The sequence below is a fragment of the Strix uralensis genome, chromosome 6, assembly GCF_047716275.1.
Source record: "Strix uralensis isolate ZFMK-TIS-50842 chromosome 6, bStrUra1, whole genome shotgun sequence".
In the NCBI taxonomy this organism is placed as follows: Eukaryota; Metazoa; Chordata; class Aves; order Strigiformes; family Strigidae; genus Strix; species Strix uralensis.
The window spans coordinates 34,931,938-34,957,696 of NC_133977.1; the positions used below are offsets into that span (position 1 = coordinate 34,931,938).

Here is a 25,759-nt window from a genome sequence, read left to right on the forward strand (position 1 = left end):
TATCAACTGGTTACTCAGTTGTAGAGAGAGAACCAGTACATTCCATATCAGTCCAGGAAACTGAACCCAGTGCAAAGCCAGCCATACTGGAACCACTGAGTGTTTTGCATGTGTTTTCCATAACACTTCCATCATTTTGCCTATCGTGGTTTTCTGGAGAGTCTATTTGAAAGTGTTGTTTACATTTTCAGATCAGTTTGGGATGTGAACAAATTGTTATTCAGTGAGCATCCTTTCTGGTGATGGACTGAGGCAGGCTCCATTAATGTAATCTAGGCCAAAAATATTTGAAACTTGCTTCAGGTGGTGGTTTATGGGTTTCTGCCTAGCACAAACTTGAAGTTACCATGGTCATATTTCAAAAGTCAGTTTTAGAAAGGCATAGATCAAGTTTCTTATGCGAGACAGAAGTTTATTGTACAGAAACAAGTACACCAAGCTTCCAAAAATATTTTGGTATATTTTGCTCTAATATTAATAAAGCTTAGTTTACAAAAGTCTGCTGTTCCTCAGGCAGAATGCTTTACGATCAAGGTTTACAAGATTTTGAAATGTACTGTAACAAAGAACAAAACATGTTAAGGCATCACAAACTAAAACCTTAATGACACCTTGGTAAACTAATCTCCCTGCTTTTGGAAGCTCAGTACGTACACACCTGCAGCCACAATCTGCTAAGATACTTTTGAACAGTGGAATATCAATTTCTTAGTTTCTCAAAAAACAAGTGCTGTTAGAATCTTAAACAGTTGAAGAATGCTGTTTAAAAATGTATTCTTTTAGAAGTACAATGCTTTCATGTTAAAACAGCATGAATAGGATCCTGGAGAAATGAGGCTGCCAAGCAAAGTAATGACATTTGGCTGACAGTCTAAAATATCTCCAGGGACACTTCCTTCAGAACTATTCATACTTAAGGGTTCTTTGGGGGGAGATATGCCAGAAACAGCAAAAATAGAGGACTGACTTATTTCTTATTATTTAGGGACAAATCATTCCCAATGTGGGGTGGTTTGTTTGTTTACTTCAGTGAGAACTAATCTCTGAGTAGGATCATTAAATTTACATGTCCTGAGCTGGAGACTGCTTCAAATTTGCAGTGACTGTTCAAAACACATTCATTACAAAAGAGATATGTACATTCATATAAAGTTGAAAAATCAGTAACTTATGTACATGAGAAGAAATCAGTTTTTCTTGCGTCTACTCCTTGTCAGCTCATACCTGCAAGACAGACATGGTAAGTAATTAGAGCAGTTTAAGACTTTTGTTAAAGTTTTAACTGGCACAACAGAGAGAAGCTGGGCTGCTTTGTAGGCAGCACAGCAAAGGAGGTTTCTGAGACGGCCTCAAACATCAGCTCTTTACCAAGAACTCTGGATGTGTCACTTTTTTCCTACTCCCCTAATTGCTGTATCCTTACGTGAGACAGACGCCAGCTGGGCCAGGGCGCTGGGTTTCCTCTCCCACTGGCCAGTACTGGCTCAGTGCCTGGGTGGAGGGCAAGTGCCTGGACTACCCACACCGCATTCCTTGGGCTCCATTGAAGGAGAAAGAAGGAAGAACTATGGCCATTAACTACAGACATAGGAGGGAAAAACCCCCTGGTTCTTAATCTTTGCCTTAGACCAATGCTTAAGGTTTAAGTCTGAACCACAAGGAACACACAAGCAAAACTGTAAGTGGCTTATTATAATAGTTTCTATAAATGCTTTGTAATTAAAGTTTTATCATATATAGATATTGCTGATCAGAGTATTAATTTAGTTAAGATCTTTAGCCAAGTTAAAATTTGTTGCCAGGTTACTTTAATAAACATAATTCTTTTACTTATGTGTCCCAGTAGCTTTTATGGCAACTTAAAATATGCTGAAGACTATAATTTATATAGAGGCCTCTTATTAAAACTGTTTCACAGGGCAGGTATTGCACTGGCAACTGGATTAACACACAACTCAGATAAAATTACCAGATTAGTTCAAGTTAGTCCCGCGCTGGCAGGTCAAATATTCTTCTCGCCTCACCGAAATACACAGCCCCTTCACCAGCACTGCCAGCAGCAGTCACGCACCCTCCCAGCAAAGCAACCATCAGGCTTGGGAAGTACGGGGATGAAAACTTACCATTGTGCAAAACCTTTAATTAAGTCCTCCTGGGACAAGTCAATCCGCACCTTTAAAAAGTAAATTTTATTTCTTTGTATATTAGTGTATAAATTGATCAGCTAAGCTAGCCCTCCCCCCAGGTCAGACCCCCTTTCAAGTTCTAGGGCACAAGGGAGAAGAGCTTCCTGCCCTCCCAGGCCACGGGCAGCAGCCAGCCTCTGTGCTGCAGCTCAGTTTCTTGGCAGCCCTACTTGGAAATTTATCTGTCACTGAGGAAGTGATTTCAGTTTACTTTTCACAGAATCAAAGTTGTTCACAGAAAGCTTAAAGCATTGTTGGCAAATTCTGGGTTTTAATCACACATCTCTCTCGGCTTCGTGTTTGCGCTATTGGAGCCATTCCCCAAACGGGCAGCAGTGGATCCCAGGAAACATGTTTTTACTTCAGGAGCACCCTTCTGAACTGAAGCAGCATGGCACACGAATCATGTGAGACCACACAAGCTTCCACATGGATACAGCCTCATTTCCAGTGAAAATCTAGCAGAAAAAGTTGTTTCCAGATTGCTAGTCCTATTACTAGGACTTAGTTACTAGAACTGCATTTCAGGATTACAGGAATTGCTCTGTTCAGCTCTACTAAATCAGTAGTGTAGCTTCTTTAAACTTACTTTCCCCAGCTCCTTCCTTTCCTGTGAAATGAATGGCCTGCTGTTTTTCACTGCAATATCCAGTGTCCTTTTCTTGACATCTTCCAAAGATTCAAAAAATTCAAACCTAAAAGTTTTGAAAGGAGAGACTTAAGTCAAAAATTAAAATCCTCTAAGCATCAGTGGCCAGAACACAGAGACAGAATACAGCATCAGCGCCCAGAACTTTAACAGAGAAGGAAGACACAAAAGACAATTCTATAGTTAGATTTTATTGATGCTGTAAGAAATCTCTTCCAGGCCTCATGAAAGACTACGACACTGTTGTTTCGACTGTTCACTGTGCTGGGGGAAGGAGGAAACATGCCTCCATGATGAAATGCTACTTACCCTCATTTTCCCCCTTCATGGACAATTAGGATGTTTTCCATGCAACCTTTATTACTCAGAGGAAACAGCTGAGCCAACCCCCCAAGTTTACGAAGTAGGCTTATACCACATTAAGAGAAGACAAAGGCTGAAACCTGTGGCAATTAAATTCTTAATGGCTCTGACTCACGCCTCTGGCACACATCATCTAATGTCAAGTGAGTTTTGTCCATGCTAAATCATTTAAGTTCTGCCCACTTGAATAGCTTTTCCTCAAGTCAGAGTTGTAAAACAGGTAATGTGTTTTGGAGCTAAGTATTGCTCAACCTATTGTTCTTAATTGAGGATGTACAGGACTCATCAATACTGAGGATGAGGAAAAAGAGATGCTGTTCCCTACAGCTGTGCTGGCACTACATCAGTGGAGTACATGAGAACAGGCAGAAGCAAAATCCACAGCTCTAGTGTCTAGGTTTGAGTGTTAAGGTTAAATATTTTAAAGTCTTTTCTCCATTTCTGACCTATATTGACATTATACAGAAAGGACCCAACATAGGAAAAAACAGTCACTCAGGATCACCCATTATTCCCGTATTTCACGTGTGTACCTTTCTCTAAATATGGGATTAAAACCACCTCTCACAAGAGCTCTGCTTCTAAGCATTACTGTGTTTGGGTTTATACAAAACACATTCCATTTCAGTGGCAAACCTGCAGGTGTGACACTGTCAGCAAAGAGGTGGGAGCATTTTACCCTGCTCCCACCAGGTCTCGATGACAACATCCATCTGTCTGTCCAGAGAATGGTCCAGTCTCAGAAGGCTTTGTATTTCTGCCTTTGATTTTTGGAAAGCTGTCAGAATAAGCACCAGGCAAGGAAGTATGAACAGAGAAGGCCTTGTGAGGTACCCAAATAGAAAGATTGCCTCTACAACGAGAAGAACTCAAACGTGGGTAAGGGAATGTCTGTCTGCAAAGCAGCAGGTGAAGCCTTCATCTGCTAGGATCAGGGAAGGGGGTGGGAATAAGGGGTAGCCGGCAGAAAACACCCTGCTCAGAGCAAGGCCTAAGTACTTGCTAATCATAGTTAAAGTGCCATTTTTTTCAGAAGACCTGCAAATGTTCACAAGACAACCCTTAGGAGCAACAGGAGCATACCTTATGTAAGCCCTTTTGTTATACAGAGATCATAACTATTTCAGCAGCAATCATAATTAACATTTTCTTACTTCTCATCATATTGGGGGTTCAGAGTTTTTTTCTTAACAGAAGTCTTCTTCCTGCTTGCCCATCTTCTATCTGGAAGCAGGTATATACGAACATACGGATCTACTCCACGATTGGAAGAGGGTACTAAGTTTCTGTCAAAAGAAATACAGTGTTGACAAGCAAGGCAGGTTCTCCCATTGTGTGTTTTAATACCTTTTCTCTCAGAATCAGAGCAACCCTTCATGAGTTCATGGGCCAAAAGCATTAATCTTGAGAGCTGGAACATAAGCAAATACAACTTTAAAGATGTGAAGTTAAAATTTTCGCATCGGGGTTCCTAAATTAACATTTACAAATTCCGTCATAGGTATCAATCCTTATCATGATGCCTATCATGACATCCCAAGACACACATCGGTTGTCAGTGCTGTTCAGAGGGAGTTTTGGGTGGATTAAAGTTAAAGTATCTCTGCCACAGTGAGCACTACTCGCTGGCCTCTCACACACCTGCTACTGGCATTGACTAGAGCTGGCCTTGGTGAGGCTGCATAGATTGAAATCAGCCAATGCTAAGGTGTTTCAACCGGGCAGCTTACGCCGCACGCGGTTCTGCTCCAGCTTTGCTGAACAGAAGCTCAGAGAGCTCTTCCCCTTTCCTTTAGAGACAGGCACAAGCAATCGTCAGCATTACCTGCAGCCATTGACCAGCACGACGAGACTCTGCCGTATTGAAGCATACCGCACCGTCAGCTGAATCTCTCCCAGAGGCATTTCAGTCCCGCTGCAAGACAGTTGCACAGTCAAAGCTTTTAAATGCAGCTATTTAACAGACCACGCGCGCAGACCTAGCGGCATGAAACAGGACACGAGCTTTTGAAGTTGGTGATGTGTTTTCAACTCAAACCAACTTTCAGGGCACTATTCTTCCTGGCATCCTAAGGCTTGCTACCTAGAAAGCAGCTAGACCACCAAGGCTCCACAGAAACAACCCTCCCGTTAGTGCCAGCACTGTCTAGCCAGCCTCCGGACAGGTACCTGACTTCAGTCCCACAGTAGAAACAGCCAAAAAAGCACCTAGTTGGCCCGCTGTAGATGGAGCAGCAACGTACAGGTTAGCATGTTACACAGCTCCTTTGAGGATGTCTGTATATGCAAAATGGGACCTTTTTTATATTTCATTCTGCATGTTATTAAAGTGGTTTTAAATCCAAAATACTGCTTAAAAATGGTTTTTAAATGGTTTATAAATGAGGCCCTGTTCAGAGCTAGAGAATTTGCCAGTTCAGAAGTACTAGATTGAACGGCTGGAGCTGGGTTTGATGTTCAGGTTTATAACTGCTCTGATGCTCTCTTAATTGAGATGGACCTTCTTTGCTACTTCAGTCCATTAAGGATTCTACTAGCTCCATTTTGCACCCCAGGACAGACAGATCCAGCTCTCTGTCTGCCTCAACAGAGCAGACTACCTGCAGCCTCACACTGCGGGAAGGGCACACACATGAGCGCACCTATTCACAAAAACTTTGTTCACAGCATTATGAATCTTAAAAATCACTGGATAAAACACAGCATCCAAAACTTTAAGCAGCCAGATATGCTTATGAAGAGTTTGTGTTTTTACAGAAGTGGGATATTCAGATTTGCAATCTCCTGTTGCTAAAATCATGAATGTTATGGGACCCAGGATATTCTGTGTGAGAGGCTCTTAAACAATATAAAGCCAAAACATGCAGCACCTCTTAGGAGAGCCAGAGAAGGAAATGCTTTCACTTTACACCTGATCTGATAGTGACCCTGTAATTTACTTTGCTGTTGACTGGAATACTTAAGTCAATTCTTCATAAGGGGATTTGAGACCCAAGACTCCAAACGACTTAGCAGACTTGAATTCAACTGTATGCAACAGTGACCTATAAAACCTAAACTTTCCCAAGAGAAGAACAATTCAGCTGGAAGAACGACCTACTTATGAAGGTCCAGATTGCTGCTACTTAATTCAAAGCAAGAAGAAGGCAGAGAACCCAGCGAAGTGACGCTGGGCGCAAGCCTCAGTTCTTGTACGACTGGCAACGTGGGCACTACCGCTGCTCTGGTATGCAACACTGACGATGGGTGATGCTCTGGATTTTGCTCATGCTCTGTCTCATTAAAGCCAGCAATAGTTTCGCTTCGTGCAGGTGCTGCTGAACTGTCATTTGTGTCCAGGTCTTCTCTGCCATCCTTTTTCGGCACGGCTTCAAGTGGCGCAGAGTCTTTGCTCGCTGGAGGTACTTTTGAGACTTCTGGTTTTGGTGGGGAGGCAAACTTCTGCTGGTTTCCACCCTTCATGACACGCATGGGACCTTGCTTCGAGGCACTAACACCAGCCTTGACTCTTTGTGGATCGGGTTCTTCAACATTCAAGGCCTAAAAGTCACAAAGGAGAGAAATGAGTGCTGCTCCCAAAGCACTGCGGTTAATGCCAGCATTACCACCTAGGATGAAATTTCACCACAAAACTGTAACAGCAGGAATCTGCCATTAGAGATAAAAGAGGCCTATGGGATTGGCTGTGACGTTCTCTTCCCTTGTCCTACTGTGTATGTATTTAACAGTGTCTAAACACTGATCCAGAGCGCGATGAGTAAACAATTCCGAAGCATCAGTCTCTCTTAATGTTTAGCAGTTTGATTTCCCCAGCTTAGATTTTTCCAGTCCAACTTTTTATTTTCATGAGAAGATTTTCAGCAATGGCAGTGCTTTTTTTTTAGTTTAAGGAAGCCTCAGGGATCCCTCTCAGCTCCACCACACACTCTTAATTGCACTTAAGAACCCTGTCACACTTCTACTTTCTACTCATCTGTGAAGCAAAGCTGCGTTTCTCCATGCCCACGTTTCATCTCCTTTACCTGGTTAGAATTGGGTGCTTCTGCTGGGGAAGCCAAGTGAATACAGCAAAGAACAACTTACCCGCAACACAAGTTTCATCTTAATGAAGCTGTCTGAACTGGAATGATCCAGCTGAAATCTCTGATCCAGAGTCATGTTTGGCTCCTTAAGTAAGTGGGAGAGACATACCACTGAAGTACCCAGGGCACTATCTCGATCTTTGTCTTTTATCTTGGGGAGGGGGGGAAAAAAAAGTTATTATTAGATGGCAAACTGGAAAGCATACCACTGGGAACAGCAAAGCAAGAAGGTATTTCAGTCAGAGACCAAAATTAGCTTATTTACTTGCGGATATACAATCAAGTATGGTTACTTTCAAATGGGTGATGCCAGTATTTCAGGACTGTAACGAATTAGTATGTTTGGAGTAAAAATCCCATTTCTAATTATGCAGAGAAGGAACTGCCTTAGTAGAAAAACTAGGCCCTGGGATTAACTTGACTTTCCTTACTTGCTCTGGGGAAAGTGTCCCAGGCAGCTGGGATGACCACTGGCCTAAACCTTTACAGGCTTTTTAGGTAATAGTTTGTTTAGCCTATTCAACCTCAATACACCACCTACGTTCAAATCCACTTCTGCAGCTGAGTGAACAGTCGTAGAACTGGCTGTGCCTGCAACGTGTATGCTGGTGAGATACAATATTTCTTAACAAGCCAGAACACCAAGGTAAAGAGATAGGACTCTAGTTGAGAATTATGAAGGCTGCAATTTCTGACAGCAAGATATTCATGGCTTTACTACACACAAACCTGTATAGAGCCTTCTTTGCACTTTGCAGCCAAAAATGTCCCATGTTTTGAACTAAGCTATTGTGCGTTACATGATCCTAGAGCAAAGGTAGGTATTAGCATCACCTAACAGAGAATCACCTGTGCAACAACAGGTGCTTCTTCCACCTTTTAAGTAGGACCACCCCAGTACAAGCACACAGAAACAACCAGCACAAATCACATCCACCATTAAAGAGATTTCTTCCTACAGATGTGCGTTTGCTCTTCAAAGGAAAGGCTGTTCTCTCACCTCAACATGGAGTGACTGGGAATGAGCGCTGTGGACAAAGAAGGTGAAAGCCTGGCCCCACATGGGATCTTTGCTGAAATTGCAGGTCTGCAACAAGAAGATTATGGAATACATGTTAGCTTATTCTGTAAGCAGCAAAGAATACCATGACACTGATCACCAGAGAGGGTCACAGTGACCCTCTTGTTCTATTCAGTGATGCTACACCTCAGATGTACGGAGAGAGTGAAATTTCCAGGTCAGAAGCATGCAGAAGCAAAGTCTCTGGCAAAACCAGAACAAGTTCTGTGGGGTGTGGAAATGCCGAAGAACAAGTCTGGTGAGCTGCAGTTGGCCCCAGCCAGTGCTGCCTGGACCAGCAGCCTGCCTCACCTGTAGCAAGGCACCGCTCCCTCCCTCCCACCTCTCCACCCAGGGAGAGCCAGAGTGCTGCTGCCAGCCTGCAGGCACCCAGACCCAGCTCCCAAAGCTGCAGCAAGCTGGCGGAGAAGGCCAAGAAAGCTAGAGGGGCAGTTTGAGGGGTGTAGAACTTGTGGAAAGAGTAGGAGGGCACAGCTTCAGCATCATCCACTTCAAGGATGAAAGAGCATGGAAAGCACCCGTGGGGGCTGTGGCTGAGGCTGCTTCGTAAAACAGCTGCTTCTGCCAGGCCACGAGTGGTGGCAGCAATGGAAAAGGAGCAGGGGAAAGCTGGAAGTCTGACCTAGCTTGGGAGAGGCAGGTGATGTGGTGGGGAAAAGCAAAAGCCAAAAAAGGAAAAAACACAAGCAGAACCCAATTTCTGGATGGAGCAGGTGGAAGAAACAAAGGAAAACAGGCACCAGTCCTGTATACTTGTGTGTAGCCAACAGGATTCATTCCTATTTGTTGGGTGTCCAAAAGAACATAGGGCTGCCCTCACCCACCTCCAGCTCTGGGGCAATAAACATGGCAGCTACTGGGAGGGCAGAACTCAGCTGTTGTTCATATTGATCAGACAAAAGTAAGTATTAAATATTGAGAAAGGAACTGAAAGCGGAGAAGATCTGGATACATCTTGCCCAGGTGAAAAAAAAAATTTCAGTAAAACTGTGAAACACAGGAGTCAGGAGACCGATGAGGCAACAAATGCCACTTTGATGCAAATGACACTCTGCCCTGAGAAAGCATGAGCCAGATTGGAGACCTATCATTTTTCCCTCTTCAACCCTTGTAGAACTAGAGTATCTTGACCAACGTGACCTTGTGGCCATGAGCACAAAACCACACACCCGTACAGCAGCTGATCAGACATGCACTAATCGAGCACAACTCAGACACAGTGCTTCCACATGCTGCTTGACTCCCACCTCCCGGCCTCTGCAGCTATCACCACAGCTACAGCTCCTCACATCAGCTTCACTAGTCCTAGCCTTCCTAGGGGCTACTTGGAGATAGTCACCCATAAAATAGAAAGTATTTAAGGAAAGCAGAAGAGTCAAACAGTCTCACCTTGCTTTTCTGAGTCTTGTTTCCTACTGTGAGCAGGACGAAGGAGGAAGGTTCTCGTTCCACCTTCTGTCATTTAATACAAGCAAAAAAAAAAGAAAGCAGGAAAAAAACCAGAAGAGACATTTGTAGTTTACAGGAAGCAATATCAAACCACTACTCTTACTTGAAATAAGTCGCTGGAATGCTGACAATAGTTTTCAGCTGTGGAACATCTGAAGAGTGCAGTACACAGGAAAGACTCCAGCCATAACAGCACAGTCTTACCCTCTACCATCAAGAGTACACATTTAAGGCAAAGTTTTATGTATTTAGGTCTCAATAGGGGAGCAGTTAATCTGTCAGAAGCTGGGAGGAAACAGAAGAGAGTTGAAGGCTCAGTGGGAAGTCTTCATCATTCCTGAATGAAACAGGACTCTCAGAATTGGTTTCCAAGGCTCAGGACTTGCTGTAAAGCAGCTAGAAGCCAGTCTTCAGCATCAAGTAACAACTCCTTTCCAGAAGTAATAATACTGCACCTCTTGTGCTGTGCTTCTCTGCACTAATTCTATAGAAGTTATGGCTGAGGATCTGGTCTTGACACAACATTGTATACAAAGAGGATACAATGAAGTCCAGAATTAAGGATTATCAGATGTGATGTGTATCACAGCGCTAACTTATCTAAATTGTAAAGATAGCATTTATAAGGGGAGCTACTCAGAAAGAATGGGCAGCTTTATGCATTGCTCAGAGCTGTGGTTGTGTGTAGCTTGTCCAAGAAAAAAGGGAGAAAGACATTATTCCCTATACCCACCATTTACATCACTGTAGCAAAATGCAGTATTTGGGGGAAAAAGTAAACAGAAGCAAAGAGAGAGAGGCACGAATGACAGAGTGGTTTCTGAATCCCTCTAACACTGAGGGGGAAGGAGTCTGTTGGTCAGGTCTCCAGTGGACAGGAAGGTTACCACAAACAAGCATATTCCTCCCACCCCAATGTGAGAGGTCAAGCTGGAACAGCTCAGCATGGAAAGAGGAAAGAACCTCTGCAGCAGCAGAAAGCAGAACATGACTTGGTCTGGTGTCTGGAAGCTCTCTGTCCAAAGTATAAAATAAAAATAAAGACAACCCCACACACAATCAAATATTTCTGCTTTGCATTCCCCCTTGAACCTCCTAGACTTTCACTGGGGTATGGGTGAACTTTCAATCACTATTTTGAACACCTGGTCACTTAGATTCTGACAGTGGAGAGACTATTTCTTTTTAACCACAGCTAGTTTCAGTTGCTACGATACCACATAATCCAGAATGTTGTTTTGCAAGCATGGGAGAAGAATATAAATTTTACCTTGAGGTACTTGTTATTTTTGATCTTCTTTGCTCCACATTCGCCATTTGAATACTCAAAGTGGTTTTTCTGAATTAGCAAAAGAGTATTTGAAAACAATTAATTTGTGGGCTTTAAAAAAAGGTTATAAGTGAAGGTTGCCTGCATGTAGTTTGTACTTACTGGAAGGTTGAAGGCACTGTCCAAGTAGACTATCAGAATAGCTGTAGACAGACCCTTCTGATCCTGCAAAGGCCAGGAAAGATAAAACAAAACAAAACACAAGATAGGCATGATCACCCATCAAGGACAATGGAAAGCACAACACAAATTCAAAGGACAGTTTTTGACAGCTAAGCAGCTCTTCACCTTTCTCCTACAACTTGCAATTTAGACGAGCACAAGCCAATACAGCATGACAGTTTTAAGTACACCAGTTAGACAAGGTGTAAGTCTTTTCAATTCACTGGCCTTAATGCTCTTCATCTCTCTAGTGCAGAACTGGTTGGATTCCCCAGTGCACCAAGACACCTAAACACATGCTCAACCACATACATCAACATCAGTAATCCAGTGTCAGCAGAACAAAGCCTGGAAACAAATTTTATTCCCTTCAGTGGAACTCAAATGCTTTTGCTTGATTATGAAGAAACAGTATCCTTGGGAGATGGGCTTTATCCAAGCAATTCTGCTGGACAAGTAAGACGCCATTTGGAACCATGACCCCACCAAGCACCAGTGCTGGGTATGTGTCTATGACTAGTATAGGTTATACACAGCAGTTCTACACAGATCCTAGATGAAGAGGGAAAGGAAAAATTATCAAAGAAGGGAACTGTGAGAGGCCACTTTGCAAAGAGTCAAACAAACCTTTGCTAATTCAAGCAAAAAGAACAGCCAGATTTGAGTTACTCCTGAACTACCAAGGGACCTGGGGCAAGCAAATGCCCTTCCTCTTCAGGAGGTGGCAGGAGGGACAGAAATCACATCAAAACCTTGTCAGACAAAAATAAACTCCCATGAGTTTGCCTGGGGTTCCTAATTTTACACACTCCTTTGTTGATCACTGGAGAGGGATCAGAGTATCTGAATCCTTTAAGTAAATCTACTCACCTCATGAAGCTTTTCTTGGTCATTTACTAGTGAAAGCCACTCCAGTTTTAAATGCAAGTGTCCGCTTGTTGTCTTACTTAAGGGAAACCACTAAATGGAGACAAGAAAGTAACTTGGGAACTGTGAGGCAGAATAATTGGGAACTGTGAGGCAGAATAATTTTTTTATATATGTTGCAGTCAGACTTACGTACAATAGACAATATGAATTGTACTTTGAGCACCTTAACCTGCATTTTTGACATTTAGATTGTAGCATGTCCATCTACTTAGAAACACAAGCCAGAAAAAAAACTAAAATAAGATACCCATATACATGCAAAGCATATGGCTATCTCCAACCAGCAGCAGCACAAGACAAGCACCCTGGCACTGTTTACAGAGTGCTGCATTGCAGGATGAACCACAATACAACCCAATCATTTCTTCCCTCAGCAATCAGACTGCTTCACCAAACTTTATCAGTAGCCTTGTACAAAACATTTGATACATACAGGACACAAGGTACCACACAAGTTATCCCACTGTGGGCTCAGCATAACCTCAGGGTTGTCTGAGGTTGCCAGCTTGATTGCAAAAATTATTTTAATAGCTACTTCAAGTTTTCTGAGCAAAAGTAGTTTCTTTTTGTGAAAATACCACAGTTCAAGTGTGCAAGGAAGCTTTAAAAGCACACAGAGACAATATAGTAGCAAGCAGGAGAGCACAAATGAGTGCATGGAAGCGTACACCACCAACTACATTTAGAAATAAACTGTGATCTTTACCTCATCAACAGTTCTGTCATTCATTACATCCACTAGGCTTATAAGCAAGCTGAAAGACAAAAAGCAAACATTTCAGTGTATATTTAGACATATAGCATACTGCTGTTGGGGGAAGGAGGGGAGAAGAAATCGCCACCAAAAAAGCCCACATTCATCTGTTCCAAATAGCAACTTCTACGCATTACCTGTGTGCGTGTGCGCTGGAACGCACACTTCTGAAGTCTCCCCCTTGAAACACCTCCAAAACTAAAATATATTTGAAGTAAATCTCAAGTCATATAGTAACCATCACTTAATGGCTTCCTAGGATTCCCTGCAGGAGTCTGGGCCTTGTTCAGAGTTAGTTGCACTAGGAACTAATAACTTGGTATCAATATCTGGACAAAAGGAATAGATTCCTTCAATATTAAGTTTACAGCATGAATAATCTGGGTGTCCCATTTCAGAGGACTGGACCCCAAGCAAGGGTCATGCTAATTTACCTGCCCATAAAGTCATCTTTATCTGGATCTTCATCGTATAAGTCCACTTCTAAGTCCTGACCAGGCACTTCATGAACAACAAACTGGAGGAGAAAGAGGTATTGATTAAAAATAAAAAGCATTCACATAGGTTCGTATAGGCTGCGGACAAGAATACAAGACTTCACAGCTCTATAACACATTAAGGACATTCCCTGCTGCTTTGTGGCTAATCATGTGACAAATATAGTTGATTATAGGTGAAATTATTTCAAAACCAATTTGCTTGTTTCTGCACTACAAGCTAAACCCCTCAAACTGGTATCCCTAATAAGCAGAGAAGAATCAATGCTAGAGCAGACTACAGCTGCACAGACTACTGCATTGATTGATATTTAAAGCAGTGCTTTGCACCGCCTCCAAAAACCCACATATGTAAATCAGATCAACCTGAATGACATTTCAAGTTTGCAATGTAAATTGGAACTTGTTTAAGGGACAGAAATGCCTTATCAATCAAGTAACAAGGAAGTCCACCTGCTCCAGTGCAGTCAGTTAAGAGAAGGTCCTCCAAGCACAGGGATGTAAATGGCTGTGCGTCCTATAGATGTAAAGATCAAAAGATTCAGTACCTCAAATGTCTCATTCCAAATGGGATTAAGATCTCGGGAAACTGTCTTGCTTCGATACTGCACCGTGCCAACGCGAAGAAGAGCATATGGGTCAGACTTCCCCCTGATTGCACCAAGGAAACTGTCTTTCTGGACAAGGTTTTCAGCTTCTAGCAGATGAACCCTTATTACTCCCTGGATAAATTAAAATACAAAATTGGTCATGAAAATGTGATCTTTGAATAATCATAATATGCTACCTCCTAAAACTAGTTATTTCAGGCAGCAAGGGTAGTCACCATGACAGGTCTGCAAAGACATATATTTTGATGCAGTATATTTCAAATGACAGCTGTATTAAAACACTTTTCCCAGCATTTACCTAGAAAAACCCCCAAATTTAAACAGATACACAATGCAATCTAGATAATTGGGCAGGAAATATTTTTCATTTTTAAAACAGAAACATACATATGCACACAGGACTACAGTCACAGTCAAATCAAATGTGGAGTGAAGATCAATTCCCACTGACTGAAGGAGGAACTAAGCATCCATTGGCAGGTTCTTATTTTATTGCAGAGTGGCCATTCAGCTTCAATTGGTGATGCAAGTTTGCAATAGGGAGTATCCCTTTGTCATTCATTTATATTTACCCTCATTAACGAGCATATTAGGTATTTGATGGATGACAGAGGCTGAAGATCTGGATATATGTCAAGCATTTAGATCTGGGAGATCTCAGCAGGGTTGTTTTTCCCTGAAATTTTTTCTGTAGCAAAAAGGTGTCACCCTCTGAGGTTCCTATTTATACCCCTTCACATCATCAGTAAAAAAATTAAGTGGTCTGACACTCATTGCTTATGTATTTACTTTCTCTAACTGAAGATCTGTGGAAATATCAAATGAGACTAAACATTTAAATTGTTAAATGAACTCAGTGTATAAACAAACTTCTTATACTACATACAGAGGGTAGGAACAGCCCCCACCCTCACGCCCCCAAATTATGAACTATCCAACACCTGCTTTTATATTTCTGAAATATCACCTAAAGAAAGCCTACAATCCAGGTTAAAACTGCTGATGAGAGCTGGATGTTCAGGAACCTAACACACTAAGCTCATGTGCAGCCACGTTGTGACAAATGGGCACTCAGGTAGATTAACTGAAAAAAACTCACATGTGGGATAGGGAACCTCAAGAGGGCAATGTTCATGTTCTTCTTCAGAGGCACTGTGATCCTGTTTGGTAGAACCAGGCGTGCAGCTATGAAGTCTTGAATTAGCGAGTCCGACATTACGCTGCAGGTGGCAGGGGGGAAAAAAACAAAAAACAGGCAAATTAAATCTCTACAATTGATTGCCATTTCAGTTAGAATGAAAGAACGGGGCACAGCACAAGAAACAAGTGCTTCAAGAGGAGTGATACTGCCTACCTTCCCCCAAAGCGTGCCTACATGCAACTGCACATGGGCAGAAGAAACTCACACTTGTGACATTTAACTTAGAGCAAGAGGGAATGGAGAGTACAGTCTAACACCAGAACCAGTCACCAAAGATGGATGTGGATCACTGTGAAAGGTTAGGCTGTCTCCTAACAGTGTCCAGTTGAGCTGCTGCAGAGGAGAATATGAGCACGGGGCAGCCTCTCAAGATCCCTTTCAATCTTATTTCCTAATCGCCATTGCCTTGTGGCACACATGGTACCGTGCCCACTTGCACGCAGGGATGTTCCAGTCGAGGGTTACTAGGGCTGGATGTGAATTGGGCTCTAGCAGGATGTAAATGATGGATGGGAGCTTAGGCCATGTGATGAGATCGTCATGCACCCAAACAAGTCCTACAAACTCATGCGCCTTCTGGGTTTCCTTGGAAATGCCAGAGACAGCCAAGGTGAGGAGGGAATCTGGAATTTTCAGCATTTCACAGGCAGCTGAAGACCTTGAGGTAGTTTGTTTATAGACTTAGAACATGGCCCCAGCCCACAATGCTGCTGTTGGCCACATGCTGAGACATTACTGTAAAATGGAAGGAAAAGCCAGCCACATTCAAAACAAAATGAGTTTGGCTTTTTTTTTTTTTTTTAGAAGACCAAGCAAAAGACAAGATTCTGTATCTTGATATATTTTGCACTAAGGAGGAAAATCTTGTTTGAAGTAACTGGAACTTTGGTACAGAAGAGATGAGAGTGGCTGAACTGAGGGTACTGTTTGTCTTGGAGTTTAGGGAACTTTCCAGTCTAATCTAAAACTTATGCATTTTTAGCCTTTCAGTTCAAATCTTTTTGTTGGAATTGCTCTATTTGTATGGTGGGGACAACTAATTTGACCTGCTTCTCCTGAGCAAGGAGTATACGGCTATCATAGACCTTCAGTGCTCTCTGGGTGATTAATAAGAGGATTTCAATAGACTTGGCATGAGCAGAAGACAATATTAACAGGAAAACCTGGGAGCACCAAACATCTGAAAGACTTTCACCCTCTTAATAAATCTAGTGCTTATAAGGCAGCTTCTCAGGGTAAGACTGTGCAATGAAATCGTCACAGTTCACAGATGAGGCTGGCCTCACACAGAAGGAAAGTCCTCTCCTACTCCATATGTAAAACCAGGAGCATGAAAGCCCTTGGTCAGGCTGTTGGCTTTCCTGTTCAAAAAAACCCACAGGAAGGTCACAGAATTGTCCCTTCTCTCGAGTCTCGGGGTACATCCAACTAAACACAGCTTGTATATGAGGACAGATGACTGCATCCAGTTTCTTTACACTCTTAAGTAAGCCCAATTCATTTGAAAGGGAGAGCTCTTGTTCAACCTGTACTTCAGCTTATTCACGGCCAGGCATGTTTTGCTCCTGGCTTTCATGTGTAGTGCTGATGGACAAGCAAGGATTTCTGTGTTCAAATCCCTGTGAGTGCGCCAGCGAGTGAAAATTTAGGACATCGAATTTGCACTTAAATTATATGAGAGGCTGTAGGTTGGAACACCTACACACCTCCTCCCTGCAAGGATTAAGGAAACCACATTAGAAAAGAACAGATAATTCCTCTGATAAAAACTGGAGCTCTCAGGGCAAACTTCAGGGCAAAAGGCCACTCTGGCCCCAAATTAAGAGAAAAACAAAGCTTCCTCTCACTCAACATCAAAGGTCTTCAGAGGCCCTTTAATGCATAAACTGGCACCTAAAGTAGCCAGACACTTCCTATGAGTCTGAAAACCATGAACTGCAGGGGAAGAGAGGGGGACAGAAGTGTCTGCATTTGCATTTAAAGGCAGAAAGGCAATGGCTGAGTAACCAAATACATTTTGGTTTTGCGTAAAAGAATCTTCTCCCTACACTAAGGAATAAGGACAAAGTGAATCTCCGATCTGGAGAAACAGTTTGAATCTTACAGTACTGTAAACCGCTAAGATTTTCATCCTTGCTATGCAAGTTTTATGTACAAGATCAACCCAAGAGGCATTGGAGAAGAGCTACATTTCCTGAAGAACCTAAAGGATGAGCAGATGACACAGAAGGAGAAGAACCTGGTGCAGTTTTCTTTATCATGCATTGTATTTCAGGTCAGAGGGACTGCAACTCTGTGATACCTAGTCTTTTTTCACTTTACGGTAAATAAACATAAGCACAGACTGCCTGTCACCTAGGTCTGCTCATCTACCTTTCTAAGTAACTGGCACACGGAAGGGCTCATTTTTAACTTTATAGATGATCGTAGTTTCGGGGATTTACCACTTCCATCCTAAGTCCCAAACACAATGAAGTGATTGAAGCAATTTTGACAATGTAAAAAGCACCCTCCTCAGGTTTTGCAGACTCCACAGCCAGATATGATGGCATGTGCATCAGCATGACACCTTTTACGTGCCACTCGTAAGAGTAACTTTGATGATTACTGGAGAAGCCATCCCAACCTCCAAAGGCTATTTAAAGAAGAATAAAGTGAAGCAAAACAGACACTCACTTAATCCCTGGGACATCCAGGAGGTTGCTCATGCCTGCCCAGTTGATTTCCAAGTGCTACAACAAGATCAGGGAGAAAAATGATACAGGACCATTAAAATTTATTTCAGAACAAAGGTAGAATTTAAAGGGGAAGCAAATGCTTCTAAAACAAAGCCAGCTGTTTAAAGAAAGCAAAACCTGCACCAGCAAGTGACTGCATCTGTACATTAAAACCAACAGGTAGTATCAATTCCCTTATGTATTTTACCTGCCATACTTGAAACAAGGGTATCACCGGGACTTACCCTGCAAGCACAGGGAAAGACAGCCTTCAGCCCCTCCCAACGGCCACTGGCAGATGCCCTGGAGTCACGCGTCGTAAATCGAACAGCCATACCTAGACTTTGAAGTTGTTTCCTCATCCTTTCACCTAGGGGTTGGCCTATGCCCTGAGGCAGGGGGATTTACAAACACCACCCACTTCAGGAGTCTGTATTTTTATTCACCCAATAAAGTGGGTTTTTTTCATGTACTAAAATATTGCTACTACATCTAAACACAAAAGCACCTCATCCAAAATCACAAATGTATGACTTCCATGAACTCAAGCAGAGCATAACCCACAAGCAAGCAAAACTGTGTGCTGTAAGATAGCTGGTTCTTACAAGATTAGAAGGTTTCTCATATTTTATTAAATCACAGTTCAACTACAACAGGCAAGCTTTCAAAGCATGACCATGACTGAATGTTCTCCAAGATGACTGCATTTAAAAATCTATGCATGGGAAGACTGAAACCAGGAACCTTGCAGCAAAGGTCTATGAAATGACTGTTGTGCTGTCACCATCAGAAAGTCCTCCCATTCTTAGAGTGAAACAAGTAACTTTTATGCACTACTACAAAAGAATAGGGCAAATTCATTCCTGTCCTCTCGGATTTCAAGAGGAACACTGAACAATCAGGAATTTGCTATTCAAACACCTGCACTGTGAGGCATTTACAGTCATGCAGTTTGGGTTACCAGTGATGGACAGCTTGTGCCACTCACTGAAGCCTTACCCATGCAGGAAGACAGACCAAGAAGCAGGAAGGCTGCAGAGTGCAGTTCATTACTGACTCACCGGTTTCTGCATAAAAAACAAGGTCACGGCTCCTATAAAAGGTGCATCAGTTAGAAGAGGTTCCAGTATCACCCGTAATGTCCCATACAACTGCAAACAGAAGAGACCAAGGAAAAGGTCTGAGTCTGAAGGTACTCTCGAGATGCAGTTTCAAAATCAAGCTTTTCAATGATGGAGATAATTTAGAAATCCTGTTTGAAGTAATTTTATTTAGAATTTAATAACAACCACCACTCCCTCCCCCCAGACCATTGCTACTGATATTGGGCAATGTTTTCTAAATTTGTGGAGTCTCTCTGCAATCCTGACTGCCACACAATGGAGCTATCTGCCAACTAGTTTTCAACATTGTACAAACAGGTTGTTGGGCTAATCTAAACCAGTTTATGAACACCTTGACAGGACTGACTCTTTTGACGTTCTCTACCAACATGTAGCTCCTCTGAACTCCAGTGGCAGAAGCTGGCCCACATGAGCTCGATGCTCTAGCACTGACCCTGTTTAAGAGTCGCATTAAGAAGCTTAAAAGTGGTATGTAGGTGCTTTCCAAGGCAGGCGTCATTTCCCCAGCTAAAACACAAGGAGATAAAGCCAATCACTCCAAGCCTGATAGTTGGTCGTTTCCCAGTTCTCATGACCTTCCCATCGAGACACGCTACCTCGTGCCACATGCAGCCTTGAACAGACAACATTAGCACTGTACGCACCTGCACACCTTTCACTCCAAGATTAAACTTCGATATGTCCATGTGAATCTCACAGTCCCCTATGTAACTGAAAGAAAATTCTCACATTATTCCACAGTTTGCAACAGTACAGTGAGAAATGTTGGGCTGTACAGAGTATAAAGGAAATTATTAATGACTGACAACATGACACCATATGGGCAGAGACAGATTTTCAAACAACTGAAAAGAAGGGAAATCGAGCACATTGAGCAAGGGTCAGATCTTCACAAGAGAAACCCTGCAGTCATCTGGGATATTGATCTACTGTCAAAATGTCAGAGGAACATCTGTATTTCAAAGTTACTTTTCCATTCTTAAGACTGGCAGTTGGCTGATGCAAGCTTGCTCCAAGGAGGGGATCAACAGGTTCGTTCAAAATTCAAAGTCACAACAATTGCCCTCTTACTCCCTTCTCTGCCAATGGCCTGATCCCACCCCACAACCTGGTGACCCAGCTCCCAAGCTGATGCAGAGCCATCCTGTTACTACATACGGGGTCCTCACCTTGCCCACAACCCAAAAGCCTACTTGAAGGTCAAATTCATCACTAAAAATAACCTGGTTTCCTTGAGTCTGAATTAAAAGGCAATAACTTAGATCAGATTTTGGTCAGTTGCCATGGAGAACATCAGGCTTTAAATAAAACTAATGCCGAGTGTAATACTTTAGCAATTTGGAAACTACCTTAGACTTTTCTTAAAGTACAAACATCACCTTATACAGAAAACGATGGCCACTCCCCAGGGAGCAGAACCTAGCAGATTTGTTGATGCCTCTGGCAGAAACCAACTGAAGGGAGCTACCAAGTTCCCTTTCAGTCCTCTGAGAAATAGCTCTTTCTGGATACAGACACACAAACACCCTGCAGATAAAGCAGGGTGTAAAGGTACGGTAGCACAGTGAATGTGCTGTGCTTGCCACCTGCATGCATAATTTCACCCCATAATCAAAGAAAAAAGAACAAGATTTTTGTTCTGACCACATGTATACAGGCAAATAGTGCTGCAGTTGCCACTAATTCACACTGTAATTTACACACAGATTCCCTCCCCCCCAAAAAAACCTGCCAAGAATGCGTAAACCTGCGAATTTGTCTTCATTTTCAACAGCAAATGTTTGTTTACAGATAGCTACTTAACAGAATTTAAAAAGCTCATAACACACCAATTAAAGCCTTTAATGTTAGAGCATTCTCATTTCTTAAATAACCAACCTCACAGGCCATGCCAAAATTAACACAATCTTCCTTATAAGGTAGTCACATAATTAAACTTATTTTTGCATTTATTAATTTCTGCAATTTTGACATTATCTTACAGCTCATTACAGTCGGTGCTAATAGAGCTTTGTCACAATAAAAGTCTAAATGAGAAGCCAAAATGAGTTCCTCAATATGCAGTAATTAATCCAAGAGGATTTAATTCAGCTGTTGCCAGTGTCCAACACAACAAACAATAGTTGTGGCATTTCAATTTACAACCTTTATGCCTTTCTACACAGTCAAAAACTCTTCCCACCCAGTCCTAGACGTCTCTCTTCTCCAGTAACACTTCAGTACATGCAATTGTGTTTTAGAGTCTAGATGTCAGAGAAGTCTTTACCCCTTTTATCAGAGCCTGAGCCTTTAATTATCCTTAAGTCTGCTTCACACAGGCATTACCCACCTGCCAGGGTGCTTGATAGAAAGGATGCACTCTTTGTTCATTAGTTTTACTCCTCATTTCTAGTCCAAGCTGCTTGTGCTTTCATCCGCCCCCTCTGCTCAGCGTAACCTTGCTGTGCTCTCTGCTGTCCTCCCCCTGACAGAGCACATCTGAGCCAAACTCAAGCCCTGACACTCAAAAGCATGCCCCTCTGCCACTATTCACCAGATCATGCTTTGCCCACCTGTGAAAGGTGGAAGAAACACCCCTTTTTCCTCCTAAATCACCTATTGCACAAGGTGATGCAGATTAGTATGCCTGTCCCATGGATGAGAACTGGAGGAGCTTGTACAAGTGCATGTATCTGTATCTCTTCCGGACTTGGGTGGAAAAACTGGGCCCAGTGTTTATGACACAATGGCAATCCACTGGCTGAAGGCAGGGATGCTACAAGAGCACGTACTGACAAGTTTGACTAACCTTGTCTCTGTATCTCTTTAGACAAGGCACGTGCAATTCTCCCCCTGTAAAGTAACTCCCCACGGGCCCCATCTTCTCATTGGCCTGTATGCTTGGTCCAGCCTTCTCAAGTGCTTTGTAAAGCAGACTGCTGCTTAGTCTGCCTGACTTTGGTCTTGGGTAAATCAGCAATTCGGGTAAATCAGTATTAGACAAATAAGAGAGACAAGAAAACGTGACCAAGTACAACAGGGTATGAGAAAAACCAGACTATCTCTGCCTTTCCCCTTTGCCTATCAAGTCAGGCTCCTGAGGGCAAGTGTTCCTTTTCTGCTCAAGACTGACAAATTTCCAAAATGGTTTTAGTTTATTGTAAGATCCTACAAACCAAACTCCACCCAAGCTCAAAGTATTGTTGCATACTTCTTTTGACTACTTTCTCCAATTCTGCACTAGATGACAGAGACTGCCTTTCCAGATTTGAAAACTCACCATTTAGGAAGTCCAGAATTGCAATGCATACTTTTTTTTATACATGTTAATTATTACACTATTAGTCCTCTTCATCTCGTGTATGGTAGATGCCACAGAAGAGCATGGAAATGAAAATTCAAAACATTTCCAATGAAAAATGATAATGAGTACTAAATCTGATTAATTAAATAGGAAGCAACTGGCTTGCAAGATATTTTTCTGGTAGGTAATAGTGCCCTCAAATACTTTGAAACTCTGATGAGTTATAGTCAGTAATTACATGGCTACACAACAGCTCCAGCAACTACAGAATTAGTGGGAAGAAAAGCAACTGTAGGAGGTCAAGTGGCTGCACTTGAGTAGTTCCCATTTTGAAAAATGCAGTTTTGGAGAACGTTTCTGGAATGCTTTGACACTCATTCATCTGGAGAATGTAACTGTCAGCTCCCTATGCTCAGGGGACAGATTCATGATTTAGATCTATGGCAAATTGTTTAGAGACCCCAGAGTATTGCCAGTTTATTTCCAGCTGGGATCTCATATTTCAGATTTGAGGATTTCAAATCCCAGTCTGGCGAGGACCTCATATTTCATTTAGCCACTGCAAGAACCCTGATACTTTCTTACGTGTCATGTGAAAGCTGTACATCAGGTATATTTGCACTGGAAAGCAGATACATGAAGAGAATAGAGGCACCAGGACCTTCAGACAGATAAATGACAAACTTTGTCTGTACAGAAGACCTAAGGGTAAGCAGTGATGATCTCGACATTTCTGTTCAGTCCTATAAACTGTGAAAATTTACACAACTTACTTTATACCAATTGGGTGCATGACCTCAGGGACTGAGCAAAATATTTTGAAAGAAGACTTACAGCCTCCTTTCTTGCTGTTGCCAAAAGGTCTCTGTGCCTCACAAGTAGTCACCTCTGAGCCTTGGTTTTCCTGCCAAAAACTCAAGTATAGTCCTTTCACGTGGGACAGCCAAGACTGTAATGAGACAGTGCTCTACATAGCCATTCCCAATGCTCTGATGCTAGAGACATGTAAGCTGTTGTTAACAGATCTAATTAAAGCAGCTTCTCAAGTCCCTTTAACTCTATGCAATACCAGATCTACTGCATCACTAGCTCTGCTGACAGCTACTGCTCATACAAGTAAGGGACCTCTAAGTGCTATTTTTCACAGTTCCCAAGCAAAGGATGCAATCTGTGATACCACAGATTTAACACAGAGGAAAGGAAGTTCTTCACACAGCACAGACCTGAATCACAGCATTCAGTGCTGCATCATGTTATGGAGATCAGGAGCACAGATTAAACAAAACACTTGATGGACCATATGTCTACAAGTGGCTATTAAAACTCCACAAATTATTCCATACAGATCACAAAGGAAGACTAAGTGGGAAAGGTCTTTTCTACTCCTGCCCTTTTCCTGTGTTTTTCCCTGGCCAAGTCAAAGACTCTGGGCTTCAGAGACTAGTTGCTTCCTTGACAAAACTGGAGGAAAAAAATCCCTCCTGTATGGCTGTGAGACTGAAAGCAAGAAGCATTTAGAGAGCACGCTGAGATTTCTGGATGCAAGACACTGCCTAACAGAAAGGATAACTCAGCACTGGAGCGGGGCAGAGCCGCTGCCGAGGCAGGAGTGCTGCTCACCAGGACACCAGCACCCTGCGTGAAGCGGCTGCTCGGCCTCCCTGCTGCAGCTGCAGCGAGCCAGCCAACAGGCCACACTCACGTGGGTTCACCAGCGAGGGAACTCCCACAAAATTACAGCTAGCACCAAGGCAAAGGAGTCATGTTTATAACATGCGGACACGTTAATTCTTTAATGTCCACTGCAACACAGCTACGCTTCTCTGAAACCTAACCCAAGAGAGGGAAGTCAGTCACTGTGACCTCAGCATTGCCAAGTGCACCCCACTGGCACCCACCCCACATCACACTCTCCTCCAGAGTTCTGATGCCAGAACACAGCTCTGTGGACAGATCCAGCCATTTAAACGTCCCCAGCATGCAGAAACCGAGAGGTAGTGCAAAGGGCAGCAGCCTCACACTGGGGAAGCTCAAAGCCAACTCCTCTAAGCAGCGACTCTCCCAACACCGGCTGCACTACTGCAGACACTCACGGCTATTCATGTAGCTAAGAAAGCCTATTTTGTAATGGGGGTTTGTCTCACTCCAGAAAAGTGGAGATTGGCCATTTCTTTTCTAAGAAAGAAAAAAACCATGTTCCTTTGGCAATCCAGAAAATAGGCAGGTAAATAACACCACTGCTCATAGATTTGCTTCTCTCCATTCTGGAAAGTAATACACAACCTCCTGTGGACATTGTACAATGCACAACACTCAGCTTAGTCGCAGAAACTGATGTTAACGTATTAACAACTGAGTCCTTAACTCAGCCCAGGAGAAGAGACTCCCATCAGAGAGACAAGGTAGTCTGAACACTCCTGTGTGAATACAGAAAATACTTGGGTTATCAGGTGACGGTTCAGGTTAAGTTATCGTCAGGATGAGGAACAGAAGTGTTTGGCCAGTTTGGAGATGCTGATGGATCTGCCAGAGGGACAGGAATGAGGAGGTGGGGGAATCCCTCTGCAGAGGGTTGTTAAAAGACAGTGAAAATGAGTATGTGAGAGAAGCAGCCTGGAGAAGTAGTTTAACAGAGAACAGCAGCAACCTCTTGCAGAGCCTTAAAGGCATCAAATCCCTCGATCTCAATGTGGAAAGCACAAATGATTTGCCAAAGGCCCTAAAACTGGTCTGGCTATTACAAAGAGCACTCCACTGACAGCACTGAAGCATAACATGTTCTGGCTGAAAATCAAGTATGTCTTTTTGCAGGGAGTGATGGTGCTCCGTCAGGCTGGGGATGCTGCCATGCCATTGCCACATTAAGCAGCAGGCACAGTTCTGAGCAGCTCTGTGCTGTTGCCAAGACACTCTGTAATTTCACACTGCTTTTTCCTGGCACTACCATGAAGAAAAGCCATTTCATTTGGGCAGTTCAATCACCCACTAAACTTACAGAGCTACAGCAGCATGCAAGTGGCAATTCCCCCAGTAATTCCATTCTCCAGGCTAAACCAGGAGAGAGTTTAGCTCTGCAGCGGCTCTGATGTTAACAAAACACACAAGCTCATTTGAAACAGCCTGGGAGGTATCAAATGTTTTACCTAATTTTGTTGTTGTTGTTGTTAATAGAGCTAGAGGCAGTTTTCTGCTCAGAGAACAGCTGTAATCAAAAAAAGCAAATGCGTTGGGTGGCACACAGAACAAATGGTGAGTAAAACAACAGGATTAATCTAGAGGAAGGAATTAAAAAATAAATAGCAGAAGCAGTTCTGGAAGAACTGGAGAGGTTGGACTGAAG

General features: G+C 42.8%; 1 protein-coding gene across 1 annotated transcript in view; it reads right to left on the reverse strand.

The window, feature by feature from the left end:
* Positions 1–315: 315 nt before the first annotated feature.
* ESYT3 (extended synaptotagmin 3) overlaps positions 316–25,759 on the reverse strand; it is a 33,849-nt gene continuing 8,405 nt past the window's right edge. The window contains exons 5-23 of the mRNA XM_074873690.1: positions 19,781–19,847; positions 19,074–19,163; positions 17,972–18,027; positions 15,194–15,314; positions 14,032–14,205; positions 13,421–13,503; positions 12,939–12,987; positions 12,173–12,262; positions 11,243–11,305; positions 11,081–11,149; positions 9,751–9,816; positions 8,281–8,367; positions 7,282–7,431; positions 6,299–6,738; positions 5,024–5,113; positions 4,353–4,484; positions 2,776–2,881; positions 2,124–2,173; positions 316–1,224 (exon numbers count right to left, since the gene is read on the reverse strand). Of these exons, the coding sequence (XP_074729791.1) occupies positions 1,188–1,224; positions 2,124–2,173; positions 2,776–2,881; positions 4,353–4,484; positions 5,024–5,113; positions 6,299–6,738; positions 7,282–7,431; positions 8,281–8,367; positions 9,751–9,816; positions 11,081–11,149; positions 11,243–11,305; positions 12,173–12,262; positions 12,939–12,987; positions 13,421–13,503; positions 14,032–14,205; positions 15,194–15,314; positions 17,972–18,027; positions 19,074–19,163; positions 19,781–19,847 (2,020 nt within the window). The 3' untranslated portion in view covers positions 316–1,187. The remainder of the gene's footprint in view (positions 1,225–2,123; positions 2,174–2,775; positions 2,882–4,352; positions 4,485–5,023; positions 5,114–6,298; positions 6,739–7,281; positions 7,432–8,280; positions 8,368–9,750; positions 9,817–11,080; positions 11,150–11,242; positions 11,306–12,172; positions 12,263–12,938; positions 12,988–13,420; positions 13,504–14,031; positions 14,206–15,193; positions 15,315–17,971; positions 18,028–19,073; positions 19,164–19,780; positions 19,848–25,759) is intronic.